This window comes from Montipora foliosa, chromosome 13 (genome assembly GCF_036669935.1).
Source record: "Montipora foliosa isolate CH-2021 chromosome 13, ASM3666993v2, whole genome shotgun sequence".
Classification (NCBI taxonomy): domain Eukaryota; kingdom Metazoa; phylum Cnidaria; class Anthozoa; order Scleractinia; family Acroporidae; genus Montipora; species Montipora foliosa.
Genome location: NC_090881.1, coordinates 7134418 through 7154417, shown reverse-complemented (window position 1 = coordinate 7154417; position 20000 = coordinate 7134418). Strand labels below are relative to the sequence as shown.

General features: G+C 38.1%; 2 protein-coding genes and 1 pseudogene across 2 annotated transcripts in view; 1 reads left to right on the top strand and 2 right to left on the bottom strand.

Annotated features, from left to right (window-relative positions):
* LOC137982048 (uncharacterized) overlaps positions 1-20000 on the top strand; it is an 80986-nt gene that overhangs the window by 8963 nt on the left and 52023 nt on the right. The window lies entirely within an intron of this gene.
* The window catches only part of LOC137982051 (protein lin-28 homolog A-like), a 67375-nt gene continuing 47581 nt past the window's right edge, over positions 207-20000 (bottom strand). Inside the window, exons 3-10 of the mRNA XM_068829080.1 lie at positions 12810-15171; positions 12465-12603; positions 12228-12372; positions 6794-6820; positions 6674-6703; positions 6108-6167; positions 5663-5767; positions 207-5044 (exon numbers count right to left, since the gene is read on the bottom strand). Coding sequence (XP_068685181.1) covers positions 4989-5044; positions 5663-5767; positions 6108-6167; positions 6674-6703; positions 6794-6820; positions 12228-12372; positions 12465-12527 — 486 coding nt within the window. The 5' untranslated portion in view covers positions 12528-12603; positions 12810-15171 and the 3' untranslated portion in view covers positions 207-4988. The remainder of the gene's footprint in view (positions 5045-5662; positions 5768-6107; positions 6168-6673; positions 6704-6793; positions 6821-12227; positions 12373-12464; positions 12604-12809; positions 15172-20000) is intronic.
* LOC137983930 (uncharacterized) overlaps positions 18924-20000 on the bottom strand; it is a 1460-nt pseudogene continuing 383 nt past the window's right edge.

Here is a 20000-nt window from a genome sequence, read left to right as displayed (position 1 = left end):
TCATCAGTGCTCGATTACAAATAGCGATGAATTTGTTGAAGACCTCGCGCTGATTACGCAAACGACCTTGTGCGGATTACTCAATGAAGTACAAACTAGCAACATAAGCTGCATCAGCTTTGTACTTGTTGTGTTGCCCTTACTTACTCAAGATACAAAATTTGTCTGTAAAGGAGAAAGTAGATAGGCCACTGCCATAAAATGTCTTTAATTAGTTATTTGTTGTACTGGCAATTTTCTGAAATTTGAGCTTGTTTTCATTTGTAGTTGGACCGAAAGGTCACTTTTTTAGCTCAATAGACCTCAATAAGAAGTCGAATGAGAACACCCAAGAGAGAATTCCTTTTCTCTCTTTCTGGGTGAAACGTACTAACTGAATCAACCAGGATCATCTATTGTAACAAAGTGCTGGGAAAACACAGTAAATAGGTTAACCGAGATTTGTCACTCATTTTGACTTCGAGGAAGGTAACAGTTCACTCATGAAAAACTCCATATCACCCTTAATATACACTGAAATAAACTCCATTGACCATCCTACTGATCACCCTGGCTAAAGATGGCGTTGAGATTATTTTTCATTGCTAGTTTATATTTTTGTTTTGTGATTTAAGACATGGATGTCTGTACCTAACGACATCTTATATCGTGAAATTTGATCACTTTTCATTTGTGGTGCGACCTACAGGTCACTTCCATGCTCATTCGCATCCGAGAGTAGAGATTTTTCTTTTGGGTGAAACGTGCTTGCTGAATCTACAAGGATCATCGAGAAATTTACTGTAAAAACAAAGCAAGAGGTCAAGCAATCGATATTTGACCCTCAGTTTGAAAGTTCATGAACAAATTACGATGAGACATCGTGAAAGCATTTTGCCGCCAACTGTAACACAGGAAAATGGACACTTTACAGGGACATGTTTATTGAACCTTCGCTTTTTTGCACGAGTCGTACGAAGGGAACTTTCCACTACTACGATTAACAGTGGAGAGGTTGGCAATAAACATGTGTATCGCCGAGCCAAGAATGCCCCCATGGCCGCAAAAGCACATGGAAAATGCTGGAGGTGGTAGGACCCTACAAGTCCTTTTTAAAAAGAAGGTAAGATTTAGAGTTTTTGTTTTCGTAACATTTTTCACGTTAGTGCAACTTCATGTACCACACAGGGGTATTGCACGATAGTTTAATACTAGACTTTATGTTACCGATGCAATAAGACATAAAGGATGTTAACCGAAATCGCAACTCAAATAAAAATGTGGCCCGGACTCCGGAATTGTAAACAGTGTGCAAAGAACGGGGTCTTAACTTACTTTCATAAATAAATAACATATCAGTTATTTACATAACGTCGCAATAGTAGCAAGTATGATAAATACTGTTGGGAAACAGACAAAGTTTTTAAAAGACATGTTTCGGCATGCTTATGCCATCATCGGTTTAATGGCTAGTTTTATGAGGAGAAAAACAAATTGTTGGCTGTGTAAACGGTAGAAAAAAATTGGTCCGAACCACTTTTTCATCGATCCGGACCCAATTTATGGGCCTTTCGTCCTCCGTCGAAAGTGAGTTGAACGTGATCAGGCCCGAACGCAATAGAAATTGATGAAATACTTGCAAAAGCGAACTCGTTCTCATTCGCTGTCATGTGGGATATTACGCTCGCTGAAGATAACCCAATTGCTATTTGTCATATCATATTACAAGGGATAGTTCACAAACTCGTCAAGCGGGCATTATAGGAGACCAGCTTTAAGTTTTAAGTGTTTGAGAAAAACCGCGGCTATTAGAACGCGAAACTCCTACTTCCGGTTGCCATACGTTGCTCGGTTCATAAATATACGCAGCTTTGAAGATGGAGACAAAACATCTTCGGGATTGACCTTTTCGGGAAACTCAGTCTGTTCGTTCGGACGAAACTTGCCTTAAAATATACGAACGTTTCGTGGTACGAAACTTTGTTGGAGATGACAAAGTGTCTACGAAATACGGTACAGTGCATACAAGCTTAACAATTCACAGATGCGAGATAAGTAGTGCATCTCGTATCTCATGAATGTTCTCACTCAACCTCTTGGTTGGTTGACACGCGGAATAATCCCGCAACGAGATTTTAATAAAGATAATTCATTCTCATATGGCGCCATGTTTCCCTTTTCGCGAATTTCGAGGCAAAAGGGAAGTGCTGTCAACGAGAATCAGGCGTTTTGATTAACGATGAACGCTGAAAATCGAAAACCAAAGCAAGGTAAACTCAGCCCAAAGTGGCTTATTTTGCAAATGAAAACAATGCCATACTTCTTCTTTAAAGTCACACAAATGTAGAGTCCCTCAGAAATCGAAGTAAAAGTGAGGAGAATGCCGGTTAAGCACGAACTAGATTTCGCTCTCTTGAAATTATTTCCCGGGGATATCATAAAGCTGATTTCCTTCCTATGTGAATTTCAAGTGCAATTCGTTTGGTTTTGTTGTTGCCCTTTGGGGTCAGGATCGGAAATGCAGTAGAATTGGCTAGCTTTTATTTCGTTTCCCAGACTAAATGCTGTTGAATTGCTTAATTCCCTTGACAGCAGTACTCATCCGTTATGGATGTAATGATGTCTACTGTCAGGGGCACCCAGAGATGGCTTTTTCTCAAGTGCTTTTAACACTCTTTTAAGTTCTTCAAAGTACTTTTTAAGCTTTGTAGGTTCATTTTAGGCCACGATATAAATTTCTTTTCTGTTCTGTATTCTAGGGGAGCTTGAAGGCTCTCAAATTTACGAGGCCATTTTTTGTATAGTTCATGAAAATCTCATTGTATCGTATTGAACCTTTTCAAAGTTCGCAGCTGATATATTTTGATACTCCTAACACATTTTTATCAATCTCGAAATAAAGGAAGAAGTGTTAACTTTTTCAGATCATGAAAGTTCTATTTGAAAATTCCCTAAAGAAAATCCTAGATGATTTACGGCCTATCAAACAGATACTTTAGCAAATCGTTCCTTTAGTTGCCCCTGTACTGTAGCTTGCAACAGGATTTCCATACAGCCTAGCACATTAATTATGCAGACAAGTTACTGGTGGTCCTGGGATGTACATGTCAAAAAATATGGGATTTGCTCCTTCTTACAATTAATCCTTTTATCTTGTTAAGTAAATTTTTCCCAATTAATCAACACACCCATCAATAAAGATACTTAATAGGGGAACTAAATTAGCCAAACTAATTAAAGTTGCAAGCCATTAAGGACTGTGTAGTATAATATTTCTTCAAATACAAACAAAAAAAAGAAAAATCAAAGGCCAGTAAAAACAAATAGTTAACAATTATTTCGTGAGGTTTCTGTGATATGCAGAATGATCAAGGTAGAGGTTACAGTTATGAACAGGAAATAGAAAAAAAACTATATGAGTTTATATGCTTGTTCTCTCCATTATCCTGGGTTACTTTTACTTACTTGTGAGAAATGTTGGAAACTTGACCAACTAGTAAAGTTTTTTACCATAATTGTTTGTAATCTCGCAATCTGATTGGCTAATCATGCAATGTAATAGCCAATCAGGAAAGCCCATTTTGGAACAAAAACCAATCATATTGTAAGAAAGTTATAGACAATGCTTGCTCTCTCTTCGTGTCACGATTTTGGTCACTCGAAAATAAAGACTTTCTTTGCAGTTGAATATTGTGGTAAAAAACTAATTGAAAGTGGTCCACTATTGTCTCCACTCTTATCGAATTGGGCATCGTAAGTTCACAACATTTTGACCACTGCAATGACAAATATAGTTGTTGGTAGGGGTAAAGACAACGTTGAACCAATTTTGATATGTTAAGTTTTTTATATAACACAATTTGTGCTAGTTTTCCTTGTCTGTCAATTGTAATATTAGTCATCTACATTGAATAAGGGAATTACAAGAGTGATTAAAGAATTCACTAAGACAGAGGTTGCAGACTTTAATGGCACAATGTTATGAGAGGAAGGAGATTTACAATGCAAAACAATGGAATCACCTTACAAGGCACTCACATTTAATTTCCTGTTTTTAGTACAAAAGGGAGTAAAAATCAAAACTACTTAAGCTCACATGTACAGCATTTCTGACAACCTACTGATAAGATATGAAATATACCAGTATTCATGGCACAAAGAGCTGTTCTATTTAATTTTTGGTGTCTTTCTGAAAACAATGTATCCAAACTTGAAAAAAAATGGCCAGTTCTTTGAAATTTCAATTCATTTCTATCGCCTCTTTCCTTAGCCACGAACAACAACAATTAGTTTCAGTGCACTTTAATGGTCATTGGCAACAAAACCACAGCATTATTATGTGGTTTTCATTGCTCCAAGGACTTCTTTTAGTGTTTTGAAGTTTGATTAAAATAGTGTGACACTGCCCCTTTAAGCTCAATGTGAAAACATGTTATTAACCCTTGCCTAATCAAAAATCCCATTAGAATCAGACTGTTGAAAAAAGAAAAAAGCAGGCTTAAATGAAGTGTGCAAAATTAAGGAGGCTCGAAAGGGTTTTCAGCTGATTTTGCATCTTTACTTGTTTATATCTCTGCTTATGTACAGTGCTTTTTCTTCATTTTTTGCATGTTAGCTTACATTAATTTAAAAGACTTGTCTTTCAAATTTAAAAAAAAATTCTGAAAAAATTAGATACCCGGTAACAAAAACGAATTATTTCTCCGATATAATATGTTGATTTTAAGGCTCAAAGAAATGCCTAATATCATTTGCCATGATAACGTTATTTTGGAGGAAAATATGTGAGAAATTGTAGGATGGGTAACGGTACTTAACATCCTGGCCAAATTTCACCTTCGTATGATTACCCCAACTGTATCTAAGGACAGAATATGTCTATTTGTTTGAAAAAAGGAGAAACTATTTCGAGCCTCCTTAAACATTTTAATTAATATCACTTGAAATATAAATTATAATATATTAACATAATTAAGCCTTTTATATCTATAATCAGTAACAGGAGGATGTTACTGATTATAGATATAAAAGACATTTTTTCCGTTTGCAGGCTCATCTTGCTTTTCTGTTGGGAGAAAACATATATACCAGAAAATATGCATTAGAAGTTGCAACAGTAAAAGTTTGTTAATTACTTGCATAACACTTGACAACATTGGACTTGATACAAGAGTACATTAATGTCACAGAATGGTATTGCGTATGAAGTTTGGAAATCAGGCAAACCCAATGCAATACCAGTAATTGACCCAAGGTAATATGCTTAAGTGATATAGTCAAGGTCAAAGGTGGAAACAATTTATTCCAAATTTAATTTTGAAGTATTATCCCAAGTAACATTTTTATGGTGGTTGTTAGGATTTCTATCAAGAGGATAAAAAACAACATTAGGAGATTATGAAGTTGGGTGATAATTAAACTACATCACTACTTGACTTCCATCAAAATATCTAGAAAATGTTCCTGGATAGATGGCAAAAGTAACTGATCTCTGATATTACTGCCAACCAGGTTTTATTGTATTTATTGGTGTGCACACGAAAGCAATTTATGTATAGTACTGTAGCAATAGATCGTATTTTCTCGTTGAAAGACAGTTCAACACACACTTTCCGGTTGTGAAACCTGTTTATGGACTCTATTTATTTTATAATCTCATTTTCATAAATGTTGAACTCAATACCTTGTTGTTTGGCTGCCTTCTGCTGAGGCCTGGGCCTGGGGGTGGGACACAAAGACTTTTTGTGCCCCCACCCCCTACAGTGATAACACTGTAATTTTTCCATTTCTACATGAAATTACAAATAAGAGTAAAGATTAACCCTTTGCCGCCCAAGCCGGCCTGAACCAGCCATACTTAGTATTTCACACGGTCTAACGCCAGAGTTTTTTACTCTGTCCAACATGACACAGTTTTATTTGTTAATGGGGAACCCCTGGAGTGAGTGGGTTCATCGCAATGTCCCCATTAATCCTTTAACTCCCAAGCCGGCATGAACCAACCCTACTTAGTATTTTGCTCTGTCTAACAACAGACGATTCTACTCGTCAATGGCAAATCCCCGGGAATCAACGGGTTGATATTTATATGTTGAGTAAAAACAACTTCATGATACACTTAGTCTTACCTCCTTCCTCACTTGGGCAGACTTTGGCCATATGGCCAAAACCATCACAATTGTAACATCCTATAAAGTGGTGGCATAGGTTATTAATGATGTTAACTGGACCCAGTGGACTCAAATTTGGTATGTAATCATAACAGTGATTAACAAGTTCACACCACCACACTATGGGAGTTCAATTTCTTTCATCACGAGTGTGATAATAAAAACACAAGGAATTGGATGATTTGAAGTCCTGTTGCCAATTAATAGTATGTATAACAAACAAAAAAGATTAAGTGAATAGGAAAAAGAAATATTTTTTCTCAGTCTACGAGATGCCATAAAAGGGACTTGTTTAAATTCAACTGCCCTCTTGCAGTGTGCACAATGACACACTTACAGTGCAAATACGCTGTCCTATTAATGCTAAAATCACATTTGAGAAATTTGTAGCTATGTTTTACGTAACTACATATTGTTTTACCACAATTGCTTGCAATCTCCCCATCGCATATAGGCCCTACTTTATACCTAAAGCATATCCAGTGGAATTATGAAATGTACAAAATCAAATGAATTAAGCTTACTCTTTTTCTTTCCTCTGTTGCTGCTTGTTTCTGCAATATAATGGATGTAATCGTGAGATGTTATGACAGGATAATGAGACAAAAATGTAATTTGATCATGTTCATAAAAAAGACACTTGCCATTATTCAGCTTTCTCCTTCTGCCATCTGCAAAATAACGGAGATAATGATGCAAAATTTAGATTACGGGCCCTGTCAGAAAATACCGGAAACAAAAACGTGGAACCCCTTCTTTTATTCCAATAAAATACATTACGTTTATTTTAAGGAAATGACCTTAAAAGAAATGAACTCGAGGTTCGAACTGGATTCTGACCAATGGCCAAACCTAAACTCGTGGTAAGATTACACTCACTCGAAATGGTCTAATGCTTTAATCCCGAAAGGATCAAAGACCTTTTCTTCCGTACCATACAGAAAGAAAACTTCACTCACATTTTCATTTTCACAGGTTATATAAATTACCATAAAAGCTCAATAATGAGGAGCTCCGCTTTTAGCCTTGGCTAAATCTATATATTAGGGTAGTAACTGAGAGTAGTGTGTAGTAAAATTGTATGTTAAACTGGAAATCAATAAATATCATGAAAGTACAAAAAAAAATGCGCGAGAAATTGCAGAAACATAGAACAGCGTTTGTCCTCGACAAGTATCAAATTTCTGTGGCTTAGACAAATCCACGATCCCTCCGGTGTATCTTCAGCTCTCGACAACACTTTATCGACCCTCCTGTCCGCGTTCTCGCTTCCTTTGTACATCTTCTTCGGGTGGTCATGCACAGTGACAACGACAGTAAACAAATCGCAGTGGCAACAAGCTTTCTTATGTCGACTGTTTTAACACTAAGAACTTTTTTAGTGAAGGTCAAAAAAATTTAGTGAACTCGGAGCTCAAACTATCGACCGTTAAAAAGAAAACCTTCCGTTTGCAGTACTTTGCCTCACTTTAGCAAATTAATCGCTGTCATTCAATCTTTTTTCGCGTAACAACGGTTCTGCAACGGTTTCAATGAAATTTGCGCGGAAAATTTTCGCGGCCGACGACCGGGTACGAGTGCATTGCGCATGCTCTTGCGTTTGACCGCAGTTAGATCCTAACCTTACATTACATTGTACGAGACTATAAACAGCTATATCTCTGGAACCAATCAAGGTATCACTTTGAAATTTGCAGATATATCACAACTTTATGACATTATCAGTTTGAGATGGTTTTGATGTATGCCACGTGTTACTATGGCAACGGTTGCTAGAGAGGTTAAAAATTGAGCAATATTCACAAATAGTTGAACTTGGCATTGAAATTTGGGAAATGTTGCACGTTTTTGGGAGGTTATTACATTGCAAAGGTCCTTATCCGTCCCAGGGGTTACCATGGCAACGGTTGCTAGGGAAGATTAATTGAGTTATAATAAAAAATAGTTGAACTTAACATTGAAATTTGGGAAAATAAGACGTTTTCAGAAGGTCATTAGGTTGCGATGCTTGTGACCTGTCTCAGGTGTTACCATAGCAACGGTTGCTAGGAAGCTAATTTGAGCAATATTAGCAGATAATAGCACAACAGGTTGAAAAATATAATTACTTTAGTAAAAATAGCATATGACTGATATGTCATTGACAAAGCAAAAATTTATGACTATCATGGTGATTTATAGAGAGAGTAGAAACAGATTAAAATTACTCGTGTGTCTTGGATACTGTTTCTCTACGGTAATCATCCCAACAACCACCTGGCGAGGATAATACTATTTTATTTCAATGAATTGCAGTCGTTATAAAGTCCTTATACTTGACACAGTTAAATCTCATCGTCACTGCTGTCATTAGCATTGTTTGTGTTGTGAGGATTCTGATAGTTTTCATCTGCCATGCACTCACTAGCTTCTGTGCACGGCATCTCATTTATTCTACACAAGCAACGGAGGTTGGACTTGCATGAAGACTTATGACACTTGCAAACAGCCAGTTCCGCAAGGCCCTCTGGGGCTGCCTCTTTTATCATGAGCACAGGCTAAAAGTGCCCCTCACCCCCTTTTTTTTTTTTTAGCCATCAGAAAATTAATTTGTTTTCGATCACATTGGTGAAAAAATTACAGTTATACGTTTTTTCCTCCATTTTCTGTGAATTTTTAAAGTTTTGAAAATACACGCCCCTTTGGTTCACCACCGAGTTTGAAGGGGAGTGAGTCGAGTTTGGTCTGTGACATCAGTGGGGGAACTGATTTTGCACAGAGAGGAAAAAGTCGTCCAAAATATGCCTGATAGGTGTGTTGCTGCGAGTTGCAGCAATGTCGCGGATCCTTCCAAAGGCATATTTGTGCACACCATACCTTTCTTTGGTGATTCTGGACCCGAGGCAATTAAACGTCGCAAGAAATAGGTTGATTTTGTCAAAGCTAAACGGGCCAAATGGGAACCAACGAAGAACTCTGCAGTGTGTTCAGTGCACTTTAAGCCAGTACGTTTTGGTGCCATACTAAGCAAGCCTTCCGTGCCAAGGCTAAAAAAGGACAAGATCGGAATTGTTGTTTTTTCAACAGTTCATGCAATTGATGTTGACACATCTTTGCCACTAAGCGAAGGGACAAAAAGAAAGGTGAGAATATTTATCTCCGCTGCCAGAATGAAACTTGCTTCATTGTACCACATGATGGTATGATTAATGTTATTTGTCTTTTTCTACTTAAAGGGTAACTCTCGGCTAAAAGACACTGTTTTGGGAAAACATTACAGACTTGTCGCTAATGTCTTTAAAGTAAATAAAACGTGCCCAGAAGCCATTTTTACCCGTAAATTCTAGCTTTAAACCGTGTGTATCATTGAATGTTCAGGATCCCATTGCAAACGCTTCGATTTGCGTCACGTGATGCGATACGTCACAGGTGTGGAACTGCAGGAAAACATGTCTGACTCTAGTGGCAGGAGCTCGGACTCTGCTAGCGATTCTTTCAATTTCGAAGGAGCTATAAGTGGCGCTACCATCGGCGATATAGTACAACCCTTTTCAGAAATTCAACGGTGGTGTTTCGAGCTTCCAGCACGATCTACAGTATCGCTGGATAGAGTGGAAAATCCAGAACCTCCTCGGCGACGCTGTGAGCTCGACAGCAAAGAATGGCGAGTGTGGAGGCCTGTTCGTGCAGTTTCTTTTCTCTAGTACACTCTCTTGCTGATTATTTTGTGTAAAGTTCATTAAATATGCTTTTGTTCGATGGATACCTGTTGCTGTGTTCGTAATACACGACCCCACAAGCTTGTAAGCTTTAAATGCAATCGTGTGTAAAGAAAGGTCTTATGTTATGTTAATAATTTTTTATGCGGTGTCTGTATATCCAGCAACGGATAGAATTACTCCATGATCGACACTCTATACAAACCTCCTCAACATGCTTCTTCTTTCTTATGAGCCCAATCTAAGTTCAAGATTCCTGAGAGTGTGCATGATGCCACCGAAAGTTGTCATGAAATCCAAAACACTGTATATATTTTTCCGTGTCTGACTGAAAAATAAACAAGCTGAACAGCGTCTCCAAGCGCCAACGCTCTCGGAAAGGTCAAGAGATTTACTCGAAATTGGAAAAATGTAAACTACCGGACGTGGAGTACCGGTACTTTGAAAACCTTGTCAGGCTGCCGGACATGTATCTGCTTTGCAGTTCATTTAAAGTGATTAGTCAACTTGAAGGATCCTCTTACGTGTCAATTTTGTTTCTTTCTTTGCAAATAGGTTTTCAAGGGAAGAAATTGGCCTAAGTAGACAAAATTATTTATCTCTTCAGAACTGAGATCAGTTAGTATTTTTTGTCACGAGCTTGGAGACTATTTGAGTTTAAAGAGAAATGAAACAAAATTTATGCGAATTTCTTTACCTCTGCATCTCTAACCTTTTTAGCTTCTTTAGAGTCGAGAAGAAATGCACTTTAACTGTCTTAATTGGAATTATTGGTAATGCTTTTGTCTAAAACATTATTGTGGTTTGACTCAAAAGGTGTCGTTGTGGCAACTGTCAGAAGATGTTTAGAGAGGAGGAGAACCTCTGTTGCCAAGAAATAGAAGGGATAAAATGCAAAAATTTAGAGGCTGTGGAAGTGGAGCAACTTGATCATCCCCCTAACTGTATAGTGGATCATCCCGGTTCCCGTGCAGTCCGTTTGAATGTTTGGGTGCAACAAACTGCTTGGTTGCAGTATAAACAGCAATACGGCAGAGATGTCTATGAGGGACCTGAATTCAAAAAGAATAGACATGTTGCATACAGACAGTTAGTAAGGTGGTGCTGGGGCACTTTAGGGAAAGAAATAAGGGTTCCATTGCCCTCATGTGCTATAAACTGTATTCGAGCTCATTTTCAGGAACCAGGTGTGTTTGAAGAAGACTTGACATTCACTGGATTCCTTTATGCCGGTGAGTAACCAGCACCACAACATTGTATTCTTTGCATCATTATTAGTGTTTTTTTTTTTTTTATTAAAAGAGATCTTGGTTTGTAGGTATGAAAAGTAAAATTAATGTTATGTTTTGAAATCATATCAACATAAAATATATTTAGGAATACTGTTTATTTGTTAATCTGTTTCATACTTCTTGTTCCACTTTAAACTTCATACACTTATTAGGCAGTTGCCTGATGATTGCTTTTCAAGAAGCGTGAGACACTTATGTAGCAAATAAGTAATTATTTCTGAATTCATCCCTCTCCTTATGAAAGCTATGCACTAATACATACAATAGATGTAAAACTATGTGGGGAATTTGATTATGCTTTATCTCATATTAAGTGCATGTAATACTAATCTAGTGTACAAGATTAGAGAGGGCATAGCGGCTGACAAGACTCTCTATAGTTTCCTCTCTGTCTGGTCTCTGAAAGGAGGCAGCAAGGGGTGGTGGAACATTGACCTGTAAATTTGCTTTATATTGTTTCAATGCTCTTGGGTTGTTCTCATAGCCGTGAAATAATTCAGCAATTGTATCGAAGCAGTAACCTATTGAAAAGAAACACGAGGTTTTTGATAGAATTGTACAAGTTCAAATGTTTACTTTATCCCATAATCATGCAAAGATTGGGTTTGTAGGCGTCTTGAAAATCTGTTCTCTTCATTCCTGGTCCTTGAAAGTCCTTGAATTTCTTCTGACCCGCATTTTTAATTTTTGAAAACTTCAGTAAAAATGATCAGCTACTCAAGTCATGTCATACAAACGTGAGGAGCTGTGTGATTGAGAATGGTTACCGGTGCCTTGGCATTATTTTCATGCATGTACATGTATGTTTCCATGGGTAAATTCTTCAAGGCAAATTTGGCCCATGAAAGTCCTTGAATTTTTGGTCTGAAAAAGTGTATGAACCCTGCAAAGACAAACTTAATCACTTAAATCACAATCTTTCTTTCCCTTAACCAAGATCATTTCCTTTCTCTTTTATGAGAGGTACTGTGAGGGATGTAGCAGCAGTGATATAAACCAAATTTCCAAGTTGCAGGGTTTCTGAAATTGTTACAATAAGTCCTGTTACATTGGCAGACTGTTAAATAAGCATCCATTGTACAACATACCATAGGTGGGCTTGGTTTTTATTTCTCGTACTGTGGGCTGACCTTTCTTTGCTTTTGGAAATTGTATGGCGTACCTAGGCCTCCCATCAATGGTTACTGGCTGCATCCTGTCTGCATTTTCGTTGTAATGCAGTGCAGAAAGACACTGGAAAATTAAGAACATAAAACTACTTATTATTGATTTCTCATAACATGATCTCAAGAAGTAGACAGTTGTAAGTTAAAAATTCACTGCACCTCGTATACATTCCCCAGTAAGAGTAAGCTGTGCTTGGCTTCAACGGTTGATGTCTGATACATGGGGATAGTTGAGCTATGTCCTTCAACAATTGTGGCTTCAACAGCATCTCCTCAAGTTTGACTGCAGCAGTGGAACCTAACGGGGAAAAAATAAATGCCTACAATCTCTTGAAAGTAGATATAAATATGCAGAACAACCTTTCTTCAACACTTTAAAATTATTATCCCTGGCCAACACTTTGTGAACTCGCATTACAAAGCTACACTTCCTGAACCCCTCACCCGCCTTTTGTAGTAAATATTTATGTTTTCCACACCGTATAACAGTAACAACTTGCTCACCAGGTTCAAGCCAAAGACGATCTTTCGCCTCTCCTTGTAGTTCGCCGTGCCCACATTCAGGATATAACTGGCTGTTGTTATTTTCATGAGTGTTTTGAATGTGGAAAGGTAGAATCTTCCATTTTTCTTGCATCATCTGCCCGTTACCATCAGGAGTCGATGCAGCACACCAGTACATGTGATTGCCGCCATTCACCCACATCTTCACATTCCTTTTTCTTGGCAAGCTTATCAATTTTTTTACATAATCCTAGAACATGAAAACACAGATAATCATCATTATCTGAATCTTTCAAATCCATATTCAAGGATTTTTTTACATTAGTCTGATGACTTAGATTTATCTAGGGTTTATTTTTTGCATGTACGATAAAAAAAAGAACGCCATCTTTACCCTTGGAAACATGCCATATATCGAAGTAGTGTGTTTTTTCTGGTAATTGTCTCTTAATCCAGGCAGTGTTTTGCTTGTGTCTATCTGTAATTAACTGAGCTATTTTGAGTCTGGCATCAGAAATCACGTTCACTGCTCTCACCAATCCCTCATGTTCCATCCACGCACTATTTCGCACCTCGTTACTCTAAAAATTATTGCAAAACAACAACACATCAGATGTGAGTAGTGAAATCTGGAAAATCCATTTTTGCAACTTTCTTGTTGAACGAACCTGGACAAGTTGGAAGTCTACAACTTTATTGATCCCTTGTTCAATCAAAGTAAACGATCCAAATTTCGCACAGTAATCGGGTGAGTGACATCGTCCATGGCCGGTGAGTATTAGGTTGTTATCGCTTGCCTGCAGAGTGTTGAAGAGTTGGTGCTGCTTTGCCTTCCAATGTTGGATGATAACTGGACTAACGAGGTGAGGTGCATGCCACATTCATCAGTTTCAACATTCTTAGCGACTTCGATGCGCAGGAACCTGTTGTTCATCATCATCATTATGATATTTATGATATTTATTATTATTGTGACACTGCAGTTAATGTAATAGATTACTTGTTTTGTGCTTGAAAAAGTTTGTGTTTGATTGCCTTAATTATATCATTTTCAAAGCTTAAATATAACCTGACAGTAGAATAGACGCCGACATTAACAGATTTCCAACAGCCATTCTGTGTCCAACAAATCGCTGGCTAAGCCATTCCTGTGAGAAAGAACAAGATTCTTCTTTACACCTCTGACGAATTTTAACCATTGTTCCCAAGACCTCTACAATGGCATTATCCGCAGGGCTGGCACAGATTGGACACGCCCCAAATAGTCTCATCAGGCAGCTCTCGGCGACAATGAAATTTCGTTCTTCATGGATTTTGCACTTTTCGCCTTTCAACGAGGGCCTAGTGGTAAGTAAATGCAATTGTTATGAGTTTTCCTGAGATGGCCAAATGACAATGAATATGCGTAGTTTGGTTGAAATTGTCTCTTCCTACGTCACGATTTTTTCCTCGTTTTCATCTTCCTCACCTTCCGAATCCTGATAAGGCTTGTAGTCCTCGTCATCCACATCAGCGTCTTCAAATGGGTCATCATCTACCTGGTCCAGTGGTTCAGGGGATTTGCTCACATAATCTTCCTGAACGTTCTCAGGTAAGGGGTGAAGTAATTCCAAGGGAGGAAGGTCTACGAGATTGCACTGTACCTCGCAGTCAACATGGGTTTTGATTTTGAGACTTACTTGAGTACCTGCGGACAATAAATTTATACACCATATACCGAGGAAAGGGGCACAATTCTTCTTAACTCAAACTCAAATTTTAATTACCTTTACGGCGATAGGTCGGGCGCTTGAAACTTACTTGAGTTCCTCTGTTCACTTTTGATTTTTGTTGAAGATTAAAGTCTGCTAAATCGCACTCTACAGTCTCAGATGGCACAAGAATAGCGATGTCTCCCTCCCTGTCCTGACTTGTGGAAGGCAATTGATCCCCGCTGTCCTTGTTCGTCTGGGCATCCTCAAATTGCGCTAAAAGCTGTAAAACACGAAATATCACATGCACAAAAATCAAGTTGCACTCTTGTACTTAAAGGGGATAAATTTAAAATCTGGAAATATCCAACAAAAAAACAAGAATTGACCTGTCACACATTCAAGCAAAGGAAAATTCGAGTACAGTGTATGCATACCCGGTTTTCTGTTAATTTTGCCAAGGTTCTGCTTGGTCGTTTTGCAGCAGTATATCCCGCCTCATGGGTCACCACATTGCTCCCTTCGCTAATATCCGACATTTTGCGCTTCTTTTTACGCGCAGATTCCAGCTGCTGTGGGGTTAGAACAACTTGCCTTGACGGAATGGCATTTTTCTTCAACATCTTTGAAGGGTAGCCAGCGACTCTGACTCATTCTGTAATCGTGATAATCTGTGGGAGTGAAATGATCGCTGCAAATGTGACCCGAACCTTGTTTCCATGAGTCAGAGTCTCTTTTTTGGCGAACAAATGAAACCCATTGTCTACGATCTTTTTTCTTCAGTGGGGAATTTATGCATGGAGACCCCGTCTGCATTCGTCTTGTCGCAAAGCATCACAACACAGCGCTTCCCAGGTTCTTTTTATTTTTCCTCGCCACCGCCAGATTTGCATTTCTTATTACTATTATATTTCTCCATTGCTTCGAATTCTTGTTAAATATTGCTTGGGAAGGTGGTTAGGGTTGGGTAATGAATGTGCAGACTAAGGGATATAACCTGAAATTCAAGCTGTGAAAGGTCGAGCAAACAGGACATAAACACTCTTCGGGTTTCAAACATTTCACAATTCAGTTGCATATCTTGCATTATTTTGACATCATATCATCTTAAGAAATGGGAAGAATCTTGGAATGACTTGTTCTCACGGTAATTGTAATGGTTTTAATTTCAGATTGAAAACTGACATTTCAGATAAAGATTTCTTTTGTATAAAATAAACCTTGTCAACAAAGTGATGTTAACGTCCATTAACGGCTCGTCACCAAGCATCAAACCTGTGAAAATCAGACTGCTATTACAACCGTTTCACCTCCTTTTTTCCAACATAAGAGGTTTAAAAGAAAAGGTAGCATTTGCACTGCACCCTGGACTCTTTGAGCAGACGCTTTCGCAGAATAAATTCTCATCTGAAAACATGTTCCACACCTGTGACGTATCACCCCACATGACCCCAAAATGACGTGTTTTATAAAATGGCTGCCGGGTTGCAAAGGAAAAAAATCATAAAAAATTCAGTTTTTAACTTAAGACCGTAATTTTTTTTGAAAACCTTTCCTTATCAAGACTGGCATACGAAAAATACATAAAAAAAATCAAAGAATTTTTGTGAGAGTTACCCTTTAAAGATTGTACGAGATTCTCTTACAGAAACATTGGCGCCTAGCTCGCCGGTGATATCGCCTCCAGAAAATCCTCCTGTAGAAGAGGAAGTGGCCTGGATAGAGTTGGAGGACAAAGAACCAGCTCAGCAGATCGAAGAAGTTGCATTGTCAATCGATGAACGGACTGAGACTCCAGATGGTAACAATGGTTCCAGCTGTACAAGCTTTAGTGCCTTGAAATGCGAAAACAGAAAGCTAAGAAATCAGGTGAAATCATTGCAAAGCAGATTGAGGGAGAGAAGAAAGGATCTGAGAAAGACTCGAAGCCAAGGTGTGTATTTAGGTGAAATTTACACGTCTGCTTTTTTAACTGGAAACGATAAGAGCTAATTTGGAATAATAATGAGAATACATTTGTTTCAACCACCAAAGGATGTTGAGAAGCAAATGGCTGGTGAAGAAGCCTCTGAGACGGAGGATTCAGAGGTTCCACACAGTGATTATGAAGAATATGAAATATTTCTTAAGTTTAGAGAAACGTCACTACAACCAAAAAACTATTAAACACCTAAAATTAGCAGATAACAAGATGGTCCATACAGATGAAGCGATCCTGAAGGAAGCAAAATCTTTTTATCAAAAACTATATTCCTCTATGGTCACACAAGCAAATGACCTTCATGTATACGACGACCTGTTCTTTCGGGAAGGTAATGATCTAATGCTTGATGAAGGAGAACAAAATCTATGCGAAGGCCCCTTGACGGAAACTGAATGCTTGGAGAGCTTAAAATCAATGGAATCCAACAAAAGTCCTGGAAGTGATGGTCTTCCAGCCGAATTTTATAAAGTGTTCTGGAAAGACATTAAACGTCCCTTACTCAATGCCTTAAATTATGCATACTCCAAAGGTCTTCTATTAATTACTCAAAGAAGAGGTTTGATTACCTTAATACCAAAGAAGAACAAACCAACGAACCTCATGTAAAACTGGCGGCCAATTACTCTTCTAAATTGTGATTATAAAATAGCCACTAAATGTATTGCTAGTCGAATTAAGAAAGTACTGCCAAAGCTTATTAATAATGATCAAACTGGTTTCATGAAAAATAGATTTATTGGTGAGAACATTAGACTTATAGATAGCATCATCAACTACGCAAACGCTGAACAGATCGAAGGCCTGTTACTTTTTATTGACTTCGAAAAGCTTTTGATAGTATCGAATGGTCCTTTATTGAAAAAACCCTTAAGTATTATAACTTTGGAAACTCTTTAATCACATGGATCAAGTTATTTTACACAGATATTTGTAGCTGTGTTCAGAATAACGGTTGGTCCTCTGACTTTTTCACATTAAACCGAGGTGTAAGACAAGGATGCCCACTGTCACCATACATGTTTATATTATGTCCTGAAATATTAGCAAATGCAGTAAGGAATGATCCAAAACTATGCGGTATTAAAGTTTTTGATACTGAATGCAAAATATCTCAGTATGCTGATGATACAACTTTTATCCTTGACGGCTCACAATCATCATTCTCTAGGTCTTTATACCTGCTGGACACTTTCGCTTTGATTTCATTAATTATGACAAGACAGAGGCCCTTTGGATTGGTTCGCATAAAGGTTTACAAATCATCTTCCCCTCAGGAAAACCTATATTATGGGCTGAAGAAAAGGTTTTTGCCTTAGGAGTCTGGCTTTCGACGTCTGTTGACAAAAACAACCCGAGGCCAACTTTATGGAGAAAATAATTAAATTACAAAGCATCTTAAACAGCTGGTCGGCGAGAAGACTGACTCTATTGGGAAAAATCACAATTATTAAATCCCTAGCTTTGTCACAAATTGTCTACCTATTATCAGCCCTTCCATCCCCTCAAGGAATACTACAAAAAATTAATTCGTTATTGTATGACTTCCTCTGGGGCAGCAAAAGTGAGAAAATTAAAAGAACAGAAATGATCAATGAATATGATAAAAGAGGACTTAAGATGATTGATATTCATAGCTTCAACGCGTCTTTGAAAATTAAATGGGTACAAAGCTATTTGAACACTGATAATAAAGGAAAATGGAAGAGTGTATTTGGCTACTATTTGAAAAAGCACGGCGGGAAATTGCTGTTCCAAGGCAACCTAAAAAAGCAAGAGAGAAATCGCCGAACAATGGACCAATATAAACTTTACCGAAAATAACCCGGATTTCAATCCCTCATGCATCTGGCATAATTTGTTGATAAGAATCGAGGGTCGGCCTTTTTTTTACAGAACATGGTTTAATGCAGGGGTTGAAGTAGTTGGAAATTTATTAGATAAAGCAGGGAATTTTCTTAGTTACAATAATTTTTTAAGCAAATTTAATATTAAAACTAACTACCTTGAGTACTATAAAATAACATCCGCCGTAACGCAATACAAAAAAGTGTCCTCGCCAGCGGTAGGTGATAATGCTAAAGATGATAATGAAAATCTTCTTGCGCACTCGAAAATTTGCAAAAAAGTATATCAACATCTTATTGAAAAAAAGGCTTCTATACCGCTGAAAAGCCAAAACAAATGGTTAGCTGAAGCGATAATATCTGAACATTTGAACATTAATCAGAAGTCTTTTAGATATAGATTTTGTAATAAAAACTAACGATAAAAAGTCACGACGTTTCGACCCCTCGGAGGTCATTTTCAAGTGAGAATAAAAGTTTTAAGAATTAGCATAAATATGTAAAAACTAGAATAAAAATGTGGCGAACGCCGAAATGTGATAAAAATATGTACAAAAGTGTAAAAAGTGCTAAAAATATATGGAGTAATGAACGGTAGCTAGAGAAAACAATAGACAAAAAATAATTAATTACAAGAACTGTTCTAAACAAATAATTTGGCGCGGATAGAGTCACACTGTTTGTTTAGCGATGGTTTCAGTTCTTTTATAAAAAACATTTCAAAAACAAGACAATCAAACTTGTTCTGGCACTTTCTCAGAATTCTAAAACTCTTTGCGATGTTGTTAGGTTCCAATGCATGTTTCTCTCTCAGATGGTCACCGATGGTTGCCCCTTTGTGCTCTTCAATGCGCTGGTGAAGGTGCCGGCAGGTATATCCGACATAACCTGCATCGCACAGGTCACACTTGAATTGGTACACAACGCACTGTTGGCTTACAAGGGGTGGCTTCTCTTCACGGACCCGGATCTCTTCTTTGATCTTTTTGCTCGTGTAGACAGGGGTAATATCCGCACTGATCTTACGGCTTAGGTCGGCAAGTTGTCTCCGTACGGCGTTCGCAGATTTTTGGTCCTTGAAGGGCAACACGACTCTGATTGGGTCCCACGCTTCTCATCAACGTGGGTGCGTGATTCCTCGGAAACTTTTGAATCAACGAAAAGGCGGATGGTGGACTGCACATGATCTTCAGGATAACACAGACGGGAAAAGATCTCTTTGAGGCGTTCACATTCCTCGTGAAAGGCCTTCCATGTAGACGAGAGCTTAAACGCACGGTTAAGCATGGTATTTATCAGTGACCGTTTATATCTCGCGTCAACGTGGCTGTGATAATGTAACAACAGTCCGGTGTCAGTTGGTTTTCGGTACACCGTTGTGTTCAGGTAGCATCCATTCCTGATTACGTTCATTCCAAGAAAGGGTAGTCTGCCATTTTCTTCGAGCTCCATTGTGAAATCAATAGAAGGGTGACTGTTGTTTAGTGTCGTTAAGAAATCTATAGCTGCCTCAACATCAGGCATTGTGCTAAGGGTGTCATCAACATAGCGCTTGTAAAAGGCGGGCATCTTGTTTTCTGTTTCCAGCTGTTTCTTGATGTTACACATGAAGGCGTTTGCCATGAGAGGCCCCAGCGGCGAGCCCATTGCCACACTGTCCACTTGTTCGTAC